General features: G+C 37.0%; 2 protein-coding genes across 8 annotated transcripts in view; one reads left to right on the top strand and one right to left on the bottom strand.

Moving 5' to 3' along the window:
- The window catches only part of LOC125864674 (AUGMIN subunit 1), a 23,555-nt gene extending 19,710 nt beyond the window's left edge, over positions 1–3,845 (bottom strand). Inside the window, exons 1-5 of one of the 6 annotated variants that reach the window (XM_049544701.1) lie at positions 3,763–3,845; positions 1,949–2,304; positions 1,715–1,847; positions 1,496–1,630; positions 901–1,024 (exon numbers count right to left, since the gene is read on the bottom strand). In XM_049544701.1, the coding sequence (XP_049400658.1) occupies positions 901–1,024; positions 1,496–1,630; positions 1,715–1,847; positions 1,949–2,228 (672 nt within the window). In that variant the 5' untranslated portion in view covers positions 2,229–2,304; positions 3,763–3,845. Of the gene's footprint in view, positions 1–900; positions 1,025–1,495; positions 1,631–1,714; positions 1,848–1,948; positions 2,305–3,762 lie in introns of those variants that run through there. The other 5 variants (XM_049544703.1, XM_049544705.1, XM_049544702.1 and 2 more) reach the window with 5 other exon arrangements.
- LOC125864663 (condensin-1 complex subunit CAP-D2) overlaps positions 1–14,263 on the top strand; it is a 28,898-nt gene extending 14,635 nt beyond the window's left edge. The window contains exons 1-16 of one of the 2 annotated variants that reach the window (XM_049544689.1): positions 4,674–4,859; positions 5,022–5,380; positions 5,998–6,158; positions 6,243–7,428; positions 7,528–7,719; positions 8,739–9,380; positions 9,476–9,652; positions 10,057–10,124; positions 10,214–10,436; positions 10,520–10,619; positions 10,777–10,892; positions 10,965–11,022; positions 11,767–11,918; positions 12,027–12,228; positions 13,707–13,865; positions 13,945–14,263. In XM_049544689.1, coding sequence (XP_049400646.1) covers positions 4,724–4,859; positions 5,022–5,380; positions 5,998–6,158; positions 6,243–7,428; positions 7,528–7,719; positions 8,739–9,380; positions 9,476–9,652; positions 10,057–10,124; positions 10,214–10,436; positions 10,520–10,619; positions 10,777–10,892; positions 10,965–11,022; positions 11,767–11,918; positions 12,027–12,228; positions 13,707–13,865; positions 13,945–14,045 — 4,032 coding nt within the window. In that variant the 5' untranslated portion in view covers positions 4,674–4,723 and the 3' untranslated portion in view covers positions 14,046–14,263. Of the gene's footprint in view, positions 1–4,673; positions 4,860–5,021; positions 5,381–5,997; positions 6,159–6,242; positions 7,429–7,527; positions 7,720–8,738; positions 9,381–9,475; positions 9,653–10,056; positions 10,125–10,213; positions 10,437–10,519; positions 10,620–10,776; positions 10,893–10,964; positions 11,023–11,766; positions 11,919–12,026; positions 12,229–13,706; positions 13,866–13,944 lie in introns of those variants that run through there. The other variant, XM_049544690.1, reaches the window with a different exon arrangement.
- The last annotated feature ends 364 nt before the right edge of the window (positions 14,264–14,627 follow it).

Below are 14,627 nucleotides of genomic sequence, written 5' to 3'. Positions count from 1 at the left end.
CATTCAGATCACAAAGTTTCTAGCATGTTGAGGCAAAAGGATCCAATCTTTTCATATTAAAATAGCTTCTATGACATTTGGGCCTGCTAAGCAATTTATCGGGTCCTAGAGGTGCTGCCTTCTGACTCATCCAGTCATCGTACATGTGCATGCTTTAACCAGTCAGCCAGAGGTGACCTTACCATAAGCCCTTATCAGTCATCGCACATCTGGTCCTAGAGGTGCTGCCTTGTGCCTTCTGACTCAAGGTTTGCGACAACTTACAATGATTAAACCACTATTTTGCTCACCTTTGTCCACTAGTAGGGAGAAAACGAGGATTAGATATTTACAGATAGCAGAGCTCTCTGGAGGCCTTCATCAATCTCATATCCAGCCAACTCATGACTGTTTACCTTGCACAAGATCATCCATTTAGCATTAAACGTGAAGAGAGACACTGCAGGGCGACTTTTTCATCTTTACAAAATTGGTACTAACAAATCTCCCATCTCTTTTGGCACAGAGGAAGAGAAATAAAATAAAACACTCACTCAAAAAGTTGCAAACTATCATCTTGAGGATAATGAATCTTCTCTATACTATAAAGACTTTTGCAACAAGCTTTCTTCTTCACAAAAGTAAATGCAACTCAAAGATATGAAATTCATACACATATACATGAACACGAGCACGTATATACAGACATATTCCATGGAAACTAGCTGAATGTTAAAAAGGGCGCGTCATGAAAACTAATAAACTTGAAGCCCACATTTGTAGGATATACTACATAAAAAGATGTCTCATAACCGCCCATACGATAATTAAATATTGTAACAGCATCTTGACTTTTAACTGGGAGAAGAAAATGAAATCCATAAATTTGCAGCAAATTATTTAAGACAAAAGTAAAGTTACCTTATAATAACCATACTCCTGCAAATACTGCCTCTCTTTTGACTCCATAATTGCTAAGTTTGTTTTCCAGTTCTCCATTTGTGCTTCACATGGAGCAATATCATCTTCAAGCTGTGAGAGTGTTCTGCAGAAACACAGAAAATAGTTAAGAGATGAAAGATGCATTGATTAACTGAAAGACCCGGAATTTCTTTTTGGTAAGAGAAGTATTCGTTTCTTGAAACAAAATACGGCAGCTAGAAAGTGCCAGGAAGTAAAACTCAACGATATAAGAACATTGACTCCCAGTTGTGCTATCTTTTCTTTTTTTTTGATTTGCACCGGGTGTCCGAGTCTCTTTGAGCCCCGACTAATCCCGGGGGTGCACAGGTCCTCGGCAAGGAGTTTCCCGCAAGTGCACCACGGTTAATTCAGGTTTTACCCAGTCCGATGGCCCTCAGAAATTGTTTGCACCTAGTGGGTTTCGAACTTGAGCCCTTGAAAGGGAGCAAACCCCAAGGCTCAAGTCAATTGTCAGCAGGCCAACCCCTGAGGGTTCCCCATTCCACAACATTATTTCATGAATGAGTGAGATGAGATGTAACAAAAAATTTACCTTTTCAAATAAGTCAATCTTGCTATTGCCTTTCGAGTGTACTCAAGAAGAACTTTTGATTCCTGCTGCACTTTAGCTCTCTTCTCTTCTACTGCTGTTTTCCGTAGAGAAAGATCTGCCACTGCAACAAGAAAACTACAATGTTTCTCCTAGTAAGACAACGAAACTAAAGGGGGTGAGAACTAAAAAAAGGTTAATTAGTGAAAAAAGGTGACCTACCTACTTAATTCAGTATCTCTAACATCCAACAAATTTGCAACCTTGGCAAGAACATGTGCAGATGAAACCACATTAGATGGTAAACTCTCTTGGGCCAATCCCACACTCTCCAGTATCTCTCTTATCCTAGCAGCTGCAATCAAAATCATATAATCAGCTCAATCATCAATGGGACAACAACCTCAATTTTGAACCAAATGCCGGCTCGAGTAGTTTAAACAGAAAAAGTATGACCTTGGGACCTGTACTCAGCTGCTTTTTGGCGGTAATCATTGGCAACAATTGCAGAGGCTTGAGTTTTGGCTTGCGAAAGAGTGGCAATCTTGTGTAATTCAGCGATGCTTCGAGGAGTGTACTCAAAATCAGGGACATCTTTACCCACAGCGTCAAATTGTGAAGTAAGCCAAGTTTTCACTTCAGAAATTCGATTTGCATCAAAACCAGTAGTTTTTGATGATTCTGCTGTTACTGAAGTAATTGCAGAAGGATCAGGTCCTCCCACTATATCACTCATGTCTTTCTTTCTTTTTCTTGTTCCTCCCTTTTGAATTTTCAGACCCTTCAGCCAAAATCAGTAGACAAACACTTACCTGATATACGTTGCAAGATAACAGTAAGGAATAACAAAGTGGACTACATAAATAACTCTGAACTAATTATATCATTTTAGATGAAATGACTGTAAGTTATTAGAGATATTAACTACTCTATCAAAAAAATAAGAGAGTCAACTATCAAGATCTCTAACCAGTGGCAGATGCTATGCATAGATAGCTGGTGATGATGAGCCCACCACCTTCAATTCAACATCGATTCAACACATACAAGACCATTTCTTCATTAGTATGTGCCATCTTTAAGTGGTTATCTATGTTGATTTTAGTACTCGATGTCACAAAGGAGTAGCTACTATACACATAGAGACACTTGAATGACCATTTCTCCATTTGTGCATCTCATCTTTGTTTGTATATAAATGTTTAAGTTCACACTCAACGTCACAAACAAGTAGCAAGTACAGTAATACTCCTCACCCACTAACTTAAAATCCTCAATATGTCTCCGTCTCTAACATCAAGCCAAAACCAACTCAAGGACTAATCTTGACAGGCTGATAAGGATTTAAGCAACAACAACAGCAAAAAGATACCCAGTGTAATCCCATAAGTGGGCCTGGGGAGGGTAAGATTTTTGCAAACCTTATTTCTACCTCTGCGGGATAGAGAGGCTGTTTCCGATAGGCCCCCGGCTTAAAAGAAATGTAAATGATGCAGGAAAAGTAAGAAAGAAAAAGAGATGGCAACATAGCAAAGGTACAAAACAAGTGTAACAACAACTATCGATACACATTGCGAAAAGAGGACTATGTGATACCTAAATCATACTACTAGAAGTACGACAACCCTCGACTACCTACTAACCTTCTACCCTAATCCTCGACCTCCATACCTTCCTATCTAAGGTCATGTCCCCAGTCAACTAAAACTGTGTCATGTCTTGTCTAATTGCCTCCCCTCAATTCTTCTACGGCCTACCTCTACCTCTCCTAACTCCTACTACAACCAACCTCTCACACCTCCTCACTAGCGCATCCACACCTCCTCATTGATGAAGATTTAAGCAAACCAAACTTAATTATTTGTTAGCAATCAAAATCACTGTCCCATAAACTCAAAGAGTTTGGTAAAAGATTGTAAATTTATAACTTCCCATCTCAAGAACTAACAACTCAACATACAATACAAATATTTCATCTTGGGTGCCTCATTTCTCTCCTTTACCTTATCCTTTTCTTACAAAACTATTCAAAATTGAATTTTTAACAAATATTAGCAAAAACCCACCACAAATTTTGGGGATTATCATCACATAGTTAACATATACCAGTATGAAAACAATCACAAAGAACAATGTCATTTTGAACTTCCTTTACAAATTACAACCCAGTTTACCATCATAAAACTACAATTCAAAAAGGGATTTTTGGGTTTTTTCTTCATGAGAGACAGCAGAAACCAAAATCTAGAGAGAGAAACAATTGGACTTACAATTGAAATGCAACCCGAGAGAGATCGACAAGATTTTGGGTCCGAATTTGAAATCCTTTCTTGTTTTGGGGTAAATAATACTCCTATTACTCTATTTTTTATTTTACGTATAAATAAATTAAAAAAAGTATAAAATTGGTTAAAGTTATATATGCCTTTAATAAATAAATGTTATACTATCCCATCAATATACTTTTAGCAAGTTGATAATTAGTGTTTATTATAAATATTTATTTTTATTTAATAGTATAAATTAGGATGAATAACCAATATTGAGTTGTAATGATATGTGATTAAATATCTCAAATTTTAAGTCTTAAACATATAAAATTTATGATTAGAATACCCCTATAAAATAAGCCCTTCAATGTCTAAAAAATAATAGAAATTACTCAAATTAGGATGAATGAAAAATTAACCATTTAAAAGTTAGAATGACTGACTAACCGAGTGGATGAATGATATTATTCAATTTTAATTAGAGGTTTCGAATTTTAGGAATATAATATTTCCTATTAGAAGCGAGGCCTTCAGAAATAAATTCAGTAATGTCTAAATTTAAATTTAATCGAGCTTGGTGCGTGTCTTAGATACAGAACAAAAAGTTAAGAAATAAAAAAAAGATGAATGATTTTTTTCCACCGATATTCGATAACTATATCGGAGTTCCACTAAATTCAAATTCACTCCGAAAATCCCATATATGGGTAAAATTCCCTAACTCGACTCAATACGAGGGGACTCGAACCCGAAATATAATAAGGATGAATGGTTTCATATTCCCGCTCCCCTACAGTTCTTTTTTCATTTCAAATTTTCTCATCTCATTCCCAGGAACCTCTTGTTCTTCCTTCTGCTTAAGCTTTTGCGAATTCACAAATCAAACCAATCTAGGAAGTTTACACTTTACACCATTATTTTCTGTAGAAATTCTTCAAATCTTTGACCCCATTTCTCTAAAATGGCTCCACCTTTCATATTTCCCCCAAATTTATACTCTCTGGAAGAAGAAGAGTCGGATAGCAACCGTCTGCCAGTTCAAAATCCCACTTCACTGAGCAACCTCCGTCCTTCTGAATTGGAAGAATTCGTCAAAGGTTAGTTCTTTTCCAATCTTGGGTTTCAGCTTAAAGGTCAATTTTCCTTAATTTTTATTTTTTTTCGAACTTACCTACTGGGTGCTCTTCAATTTTTCACAATGGGTTCTCATTCTTTTTCGATTTAGACAACTGGGTTCTCTAAAATTTTAATTTAAACAGGCGTTTCCTTTGATCTATCGGACAAAGAGCTATTCTGTGTGGAGGAGCATGATGTGTTTGACCGTGTGTATTCACTGGTGAAGGAGTTTGCTTGCCTTAATCCTGGTTGTAAGCTCAATTTGGTGGAGTCTCTTAGGTCCAATCTCAGTGTTCTGCTCCCCACTGTGGATTCCCTCTTGAGGGTATCTCAGCAGAAGGATGGAAATGCTGATGATGAGAAGAATGACAGTGAGGAGGATGAGTGTTCGCTTGCTGATAGAGTTGCATCATATCGAAATGCTTTCAAAATATACACTTTCTTCCTCATTCACATTGTGCTTATTGAGGAGTCTAAATCTAGTTCTAACAACAGTACAAAAGTAAACTCCTTTCTTTATCTGATAGTATGTGTGTGTGATGCATATAGTATATTCACAAGGAGTGCAATTTTATGACATGCTTATAATGAATTTACTGTCTTTAGTCAATTCAACTGCATGTATGAATGTGTATTCTTGCTGGTTAGGGGATATTGTAATCCTGCATGTAGAGTTGATACTAAAAATGACTAAAGGTTGTTATTCCGTCCGTTTCAATTTGTTTGTCTTAGTTTGACTTGACACTGAGTTTAAGAAAGTAAAGAATACTTCTGAATTTTGTAGTCTTAAAGATGTATAATGTACCAAAATGCTCTTTAATCTTGTGGACTCAAACATGCAACACATGATGTTGAAATCAAAGAATTGCCAAATTAGGAAAAAGTCATTCTTTTTGAAATAGCGTAAAAAGGAAGGTAATAGAAACAAATTGAAACAAAGGGAGTACTAAAATGATCTCAGGCAGAGTTTCAAGGGATTCTAGAGAATTTGAGTTTAATTGATTCTGTGATGGCCTTGTGTGTATTTATTTCCTTTATAGCTCTTCTTGAAATTATATGTTCCTTTTGTATCATACTGAAATTTCGAGGGCAATTGAGAGAATGTTTGGTTGGCTTTAGGTGGTCGCAAGTAGTCGAAAGAAGCAACTTGTTAGTGCATGGAATTGGGAGCCACAAAGGGCAAGGATACTAAATTCAGTTGCAAATTCATTAGAGATCAACCTCTCGTTGCTCTTTGGATCATCAGACCCTGATGAAAATTACTTGTCCTTCATTGTGAAGTAAGGTTTTTTCTTTTTCGTTGAACTGTTTATCTTTTAGTGGATCAGAATACTAACTCAATTTGATTATGTGGTTTGCTGTAGAAATGCTTTTTCGGTGTTTGAGAATGCAGTAGTCTTAAAAGATTCAGAGACAAAAGATGCATTGACTCGCATAATCGGGACATGTGCTACCAAATACCACTATGCTGCACAATCATGTGCTTCAATTTTGCACCTGGTTCACAAATTAGATTTTGCAGTTTCCCATTTGGCTGATGCAGTTGCTTGGGCTGAAAAGAAGTATGCCGATGGTAGCATGGCTTCTTCTCTTATCAGAGAGATAGGAAGGACAGCCCCGAAAGATTATGTGAAGGATACAGTAGGGGCTGAAAATGTTGGGCGCTTTCTTGTAGAGCTCGCTGATAGAATGCCTAAGTTGATCTCAATTAATATTGGCTTATTAATCCCACATTTTGGAGGTGAATCTTATAAGATGAGAAATGCTCTTGTTGGGGTGTTGGGTAAGTTGGTCATGAAGGCTTTCGATGATAGTGAAGGTGAAGTGAGTTCTAAATCGATTCGTCTCCGAACCAAGCAGGCCATGTTGGAAATCTTATTGGAACGTTGTAGGGATGTGTCAGCCTATACAAGGAGTCGAGTGCTTCAGGTCTGGGCTGAATTATGTGAAGAACATTCAGTTTCAATTGGCATGTGGAATGAGGTTGCAGAAGTAGCGGCTGGGAGGTTAGAGGATAAGAGTGCAATTGTCAGAAAATCTGCACTGAATTTACTTATTATGATGTTGCAGCACAATCCCTTTGGACCCCAGCTTCGAGCAGCATCTTTTGAAGCAACCTTAGAACAATACAAGAAAAAGTTAGATGACCTAGGACCAAAGTCTCAGCCAACAAGTGTTTTGGATGGATTGTCTTCCTGTGATGAAATTAGCAATGAAGATGGAGAGGTCCTCAATGTGGGTGAAGAGATGAACAAGGAACAGGATGACAGTCTGACAGACAGCTGCTTGCCTCATGAGGAAGATATGATAGGCCAGACAGATGATTCTGTGCCAGATTTTGGGAATTTGGAGCAAACAAGGACCTTGGTTGCATCGCTGGAGGCAGGCTTGAGATTCTCCAATTGTGTGTCCGCCACAATGCCAACCCTTGTCCAATTAATGGCTTCATCTTCTGCCACAGATGTGGAGAACACAATTCTTCTACTGATGAGATGCAGACAGTTCCAAATAGATGGTTCAGAAGCCTGCCTCCGGAAAATGTTGCCACTGGTAATGTTAACTTTGTATAATCGGAGCAACAACTGATTTCAATATGTTTTATTGATGAGGACTTATTAAACATTTTGACCTAATAAAGCACAACTGCAGGTATTTTCACAAGACAAAGCAATTTATGAAGCTGTTGAGAATGCTTTCATTACAATATATGTAAGGAAGAACCCAGAGGAAACTGCTAAGAATCTCTTGAATCTTGCTATCGATACAAATATTGGAGATCTTGCTTCACTGGAATTCCTGATTGGAGCCTTAATGTCCAAGGGAGACTTAACGAGCAGCACAGTATGTAATTTATAAACTCATTCCAATCGTTTTTCTTTTGAATTGCTAAATAAGAAATCTAGTGAGGCGTGACTCAAGAAGTTATAAATTTTGTTTTTGAAGCATGGTATAATGGTCACATTTATTTTTTCGAGGAGCTCATGGTGGAGAGAACATGTCATAATTTAATTTACTTAATTATATTTAGGAAATGAATATCAGATGTTTATTTTGGTACTGGGTGATGTGTGCTGATTTAGTAGCTTTGGAGATTGTTGTTAAGCATGAGCTAGAAAGAGATGGGTTAAGTGTTACAATGTGCATTTTATTTGGAGCACTTTAGCGTGGCAGAAATCTACCTCCACAAGGTAGGTCTGTGTACACTCTACCCTCCCCAACCACACTTAGTGGGATTTTACTGGGTATGTTGTTGTAGCGTGGCTAAAGATAATCACTATATCAGATAAAAAGTGTAATTTATCCTTCAATCCAGATTGGACCTATAAGTGGTTATTTCAATCATTTAAACCAGCATCATTGCTGATTTGCTAGAATGGTTATGTCTTTTGTGGTAATGTGGAACAATTTGACTGTCTTATCAAATTCAGGATTTGAGAAGAAGCAATCGTCTTTCATATAGTATGAAACTTGATATTAATAAAGAGCTTGGGTTACTTAACAACTTATCAAAGACTTGACAAGGATTAAAGGTTTTGTAAATTTTTTGTGTTAGAAAAAATTGCAACCTGACAAAATTGGCTAATTGACTCATCCTTTTCCATTCATAAGAGGTGTTTTTAATGTCTTTTTTTAGAAAAGAATGGTGCTAACAACTTAATATCTCTGGCATGAATGGAAAGTGACTACTCTGTTGACTTCAATAAGCTATATTGCCTTTGCTTAACTCACTTTGACTTAATGTCAACTAACCCATTGTCATAACAAATAGATAAGCTTTACTTATCTGATGCCTAACTCATCTGTCTTTTTTCCCTAAAGCTCAAGGGAAAACTTCAATAGTGACTCTTGTAATATTGCAGTTGTCAGCATTATGGGATTTCTTCTGTTTCAATATTGCTGGAACAAGTGCAGAGCAAAGTCGTGGTGCTTTATCTATTTTATGCATGGCAGCAAAAACATCAAATTCTGTTCTCAGCTCTCACTTACAAGACATCATTGACATAGGCTTCGGGCGTTGGGCAAAAGTGGAACCTTTACTTGCTAGGACAGCATGCCTTGCTCTTCAGAGGCTGTCTGAAGAGGACAAGAAAAAATTGTTAACCACTAATGGAAATAGGGTTTTCAGTATCTTAGAAAGCTTAATTATTGGATTTTGGCTTCCTGAGCATATATGGTATGCTGCTGCAGATAGAGCAATAGCTACCATATATACTATCCATCCGTATCCCGACAAAATGGCTGCTGATCTGGTGAAGAAAGCTCTTAGTTCTGTATTTGATTGCAGTGGAGAGGATGAGCTCCAAAATGGTAGCTCCAACATGCTAACCACAGTTCAAGTGACAAAACTCAGCAGGCTTCTTTTTGTTGTTAGCCATGTAGCTTTGAATCAATTGGTTTACATTGAGTCTTGGGTCCGCAAGATTCAGAAAGATAAAGCAAAGAGAGAGAAAATGATTACGGAAGATAAGGGTGATTCCACAGATAATACTGGTCCACAGAAGGTGAGAAGGCTCTTGAGGCACATTGATATTTTGATGAAGTCTGCACCCATTTTGAACTTTAAACACTTTATAACATCTGGTCTTCTTTTTTGCAGGACAATGGTATCAATGCAGAACTAGGCATAGCAGCTTCTGAAGATGCATTCCTCGATACACTATCTGAAAGAGCAGAGAAAGAAATTGTATCTGGATGTTCCTCTGAAAGAAATTTGATTGGCCATTGCACACCTTTTCTTTCTAAACTCTGTAGGAATTACAGTTTGATGCAGAAGGTGATTGTTATGCCTACAGTGTCTATGTTTTTGTGCTTTCAAACACCGGAACTATACTGACCTCTTTTGTTTTTTGCTCCTTGTTTAACTCACATGAATCTCCATAATCAGATGGACCAGTATGAATTTGAAAGGCAGTTTCACTGACTCTGAATGATGCACCTTTTGTTCAGATTAAGTTAATAAATTTTTTGGTCGCTTTGGAGTTCAAATGTGAAATGTTTGTTTCGTGTTCCATTGATATGTTACTTGGATGCTGTGGCTTTAGACTTTTGTCATCGAAGAAAATAGAACCTCCAAAACTTTATTAGTATACCTAAGGACAGTTTACTTCATTGTTGAATCAGTGGTCTCAATCCAACATCATTTAATGGATACTGACATGTCTTCTGTATCTCTTCCAGTACCCTAAACTACAAGCATCTGGAATGCTTGCATTATGCCGATTTATGATAATTGATGCCGACTTCTGGTTAGGCTTTTTCTCAATTCCTCTTTTCTTGTTTTATTACATAAGATTTTTGTAAAAAGTTCTAAACATGTGTCTATGTTACTTCCTAGTGATGCAAATCTCCAGCTTCTTTTCACTGTTGTGGAGAATGCACCATCTGAAACAGTTCGATCAAATTGCACTGTTGCTCTTGGAGATCTGGCAGTTCGTTTTCCTAATCTGTTAGAGCCATGGACAGAGCATATGTATGCACGATTAAGAGATCCATCAGTTTCTGTGCGAAAGAATGCTGTATTGGTTCTTTCTCATCTGATACTGAATGACATGATGAAGGTTTGGCTGGATTATCAATCATTTATACTTTGCTTTCATGTGGTAGAATTTTTGTCATCTTGACTTGTGTGTACCATTATTAGGTGAAAGGTTATATCAATGAAATGGCCATCTGTTTGGAAGATGAAGATGAAAGAATTTCTAGTCTTGCCAAACTTTTCTTTCATGAGTTGTCAAAGAAAGGTAGTATGTCTACCCTACTTTTCTTTCATCAATTGCTAATAAAGAAGTTCATCTATCTAGTCTCTTTCTACTATTGAGCTTCTTTCATCTGTTGCATGTTTCTGTGTACACACATCACATAATACTGATATTTTTCCTTTACACTTAATGTTTACAGGGAACAATCCAGTTTATAACCTACTTCCAGATATCCTTGGCAAGTTATCTAGCCAGAACTTGAAGGAAGAATCATTCTGCAACATCATGCAATTTTTAATTACTTCAATTAAGAAGGTACCATGAATTTGACATGCTTTTTTGGGCTCTTTCTATAGGATTGACTGAAATGTTTATATGTATTTTTAGGACAAGCAAATGGAAGCTCTTGTCGAGAAGCTTTGCAATAGATTCTGTGGAGTTACTGGTATGGAATTTGAAAATAGTTTTCATGTGTTGTAGAATTTGTGTACTCTGATCTAACTATAAATTGTCAACTGTTGATCAATAATTCAGAAGAAGAGAGAAAATGTATCGGGTACTTGTAGTTTTCATTTTGCTTACACTGCTAATTTAAAAAGTTAATCGGAATTAGTCTATTTCTTCCCTGGTTTTGGTCCTGATTACATATACTTGCCTAAGACTATATGTGAAAACATGGATGTCTCTTTCTTCTTCTTTTTTTAAACTGTAAACTGTGCATTGAGATTTTCCATAACTTTCTGAGAGGTTTTCACATTTTTGTGGATAAATCATGATGCCACCTTGCTCCACTGCTATTGCTTTAGATTTTACAATATTTTTTCTTGATAATCACTGCTTACTCTACATTTCAAAGATACGGAGGTTGTCTACTTTGAGTTGTGTTTCTGCGAGCGTTAAAGAGGCTGATATACTTATTTGAGATTGATTGAGGAGTTGCCAGTCTTTCGGTATTTGGCACCAAGGCTTTATGGATGCTTCATCAGATACTTGATTTTGTACTCAGCTTTCTGTCTGTTATGTCAGGCATGTTTACCATATTTTTAGGAGTATCTTGCGAAAATAAAAAAGAAAATTAGAATTAGGAGACCTTTAAATGAAGAGACTGTAGTGGATAGATTAGTTCTGATTGCTATTTGAATTATCACCGGATAAACTTCTGCATGTTATAACATCCTTTTTTATGCAGATGTTAGGTTATGTGAATACATCTCCTATTGCCTTTCTCAGCTATCGTACACTGATAAGAGCATGAGAAAGTTGATAGAGTTGTTTAAGACTTATGAACATGCCTTATCTGAAGACTCTGTGATGGATAATTTTAGAACTATTATCAACAAGGTAAGATTTGTTTTGGCATCACAAGGCTTGGACTAGTTTTCGGCAGTTATTGGGAATTCATTTCACCGTGTTAAAGCTTTATCTGTCTATTTGAATGTCTTCATTTAGGGAAAGAAGTTTGCTAAACCTGAACTCAAATCATGCATTGAGGAGTTTGAAGAAAAGTTGAATAAGTTCCACATCGAGAGGAAGGAACAAGAACTTACCACAAAAAATGCTCAAAGCCATCAACAGAAAGTGGAGAGCTTGGAGAGCATCACGGTGACTGAAAAAGAAGAAAAGGAAATTGATGAATCTGAAATCACTGAAGGTAGATCTCTCCAAGTTTATTGACTGTTCAATAAGTTATTACTATTTCATGTTTTATTTACAAGGTTCTCATTTTGAACATTTTTATGGTGGAGGGCACCTGAGCAACATGCTTGTCTCTTTTTTTCTTTTCTTTTTTTGTTGGTAAATAAATAACTTTTATTGATTACCAGAACTGCAAAAAATACAATGCTAAACAGGATCAGACCCCTGTTTCTCACAACCGCTATAGCCTAAAGCAGCACCATCGTAGGGACTAAAGCAGAGTGGTGCTAAAGGAAAACATTGAGCTAAGCTTATATCTAACAATCAAGAAAACATGGTAAGAAAGACAACTATAGGCCTGCCTCAAGGCATATGGTTTATTTGCCTTCTTTGAAGCTAGAGCCCATAACAGCTTAAGTATTGCAGCCTTGTTCCAGCCACTTAAATGCATTCAGCCCCCCTGCACTCCTAGGTTGACACACCTTTTCCCAAGAAACCAGGGCTCTTTTGGAGGTACCAGTGGATCCTGTCCACAAGTAGGTTCTGCACACTTGCTCAATTAGTTTCATTATCTTATTAGGGAGAATGAGCATTTGTGCCCAATATGTCTGCATACTAAATACCACAGATTTAATTTAATTGTAATCTCCCAGCATAAGTAAATAACTTGGATGCCCAGCATTTCACTCTTCCTGTAATTCTATCCACCACAGGCATACATTGGCTAATTCTGAATTTTTTTTTTATGACAAAGGAATGCCCAAATACTTAAAGGGTAGACTACCTTCATTATAGCCCAATTGACTTAAAATCTCTTGTTTAATACTTGGTTGTGCCCCTGAAAAGCACACAGAGCTTTTATCACAATTTGCTTGCAAACTAGAGGCATTTGAAAATTTGGCAAAAGCTTGCTGAATCAGTCGTATTGATCTCACCTCAGCTTTACAGAACATTAACAAGTCATCCGCAAAACATATGTGGGAGATGCTAAGTTTTTTACATCTCGGATGGAAGTGAAAGCATTTATCTCTTGCTTGTCTCTTTAATTTATACAGGTCATCTATGTTTTGTTTCCGCCAATTTTTTTTTAAAACAATGTAGATGAGGTAGTAGCTGTTAACAAGACATTACATGGTAGTACCTTATATAAATAGTTGATCATTCGCTACAACTTTCTTTTTTTAAATCCATAAAAATTATTTGATGGGGCTTTTCAGAATTTGGTACATTTAAGATGTAGATACTGATTAAAAAAACTCTGAAATCATTTGGTAAGAGAGCTGGAGATATATGAAGAGGCTAGTGGCGAAATGGATTGATAAAACTTACAAAGCCAATGTGCAAACTGTATAGGCAAAATATGTGTAGCCAACATGGTGCAGGATTGTTGTATCTGTTCCGTTTCTTATGATCTATAATGGGAAGGGACGGGAACAGTGCCTCATTTGGTTATCTTGAATCTTCTGTAACTTCATTTTCTTAATCATGTAACAGATTCTGAAGTCACTGATCCATCAATGGAAGCGCAAACAGAATGTTCACCTTCAGAACCAGGATGTGCTGAGTCAGAAGCTAACTCTCATGCTTCCAGTGAGGTGACTGATTCAACAAGTGATGAAAATGAAGTTCAATCTCCTATAAGTCGCAGCAGAGGTTCCTTACAACGCCCTATATCCTTTGCAACTTGTTTCTCTAACGGGGTGAACAAACACTAACACTTCTACATTTGCAGGTGCCACTAAATCCAGAGCTAAGAACAGCAATAGGAGTGATCAAAGTCTTGATACTTCCAATTCCACAAGAAGAATAACCAGGTCCAGGCGAAGGTCCTAAACCACCCTCGTAGAATTAAACATTTCCTTACATTCTCAATTTAGTCGCGGCAGTTGACTTGCCTGTCAACTGCGTTGTAAGCTAATTTTTCTTTAATGGTCACTGTTTCTCTGAGCCTAAGTATGTCTTGGATCATTTTCTTGTAAAAATGAAACATTCAGTTCTTGGCTGATTTGCAGTACCCTCTGAGGCAATTATATGGTTCATATGGGATTCAATTCTCCATATTTTAAGAACTTCTTTTGTTTCACAATTGCTTTTGGTCTTTCTACTAAGTTATTTTTGTTCGTGAATCCAACTTGTTTGATATTGAGGCGTAAGAGTTATTGTTTTGCTTCTCTATCCAAGTCTTATAAAAGAAAATGCAAGTCTGGCAATGGTCTACATATTGTGCTCTATGCCAGGAATCACAATCAAGCTGATTACTGCGTTAACAGCTGTTACAAGAAGGCCTTTGCTTGCCTCCTGTTGGCAAAGATCGCGTGCATTCTTTGCCTAAGCTTTGGCAAGCAGAGTTACCTAATACATGTGTTGGTGGGAGGTAACATGCATTTGCGGAACAATCAAAAGTGTGTGGAAGTT

This window comes from Solanum stenotomum, chromosome 5, assembly GCF_019186545.1.
Source record: "Solanum stenotomum isolate F172 chromosome 5, ASM1918654v1, whole genome shotgun sequence".
Lineage (NCBI taxonomy): Eukaryota > Viridiplantae > Streptophyta > Magnoliopsida > Solanales > Solanaceae > Solanum > Solanum stenotomum.
The sequence above is the reverse complement of the archived record's forward strand: the minus strand, read 5'-3'. Positions and strand labels throughout refer to the sequence as shown.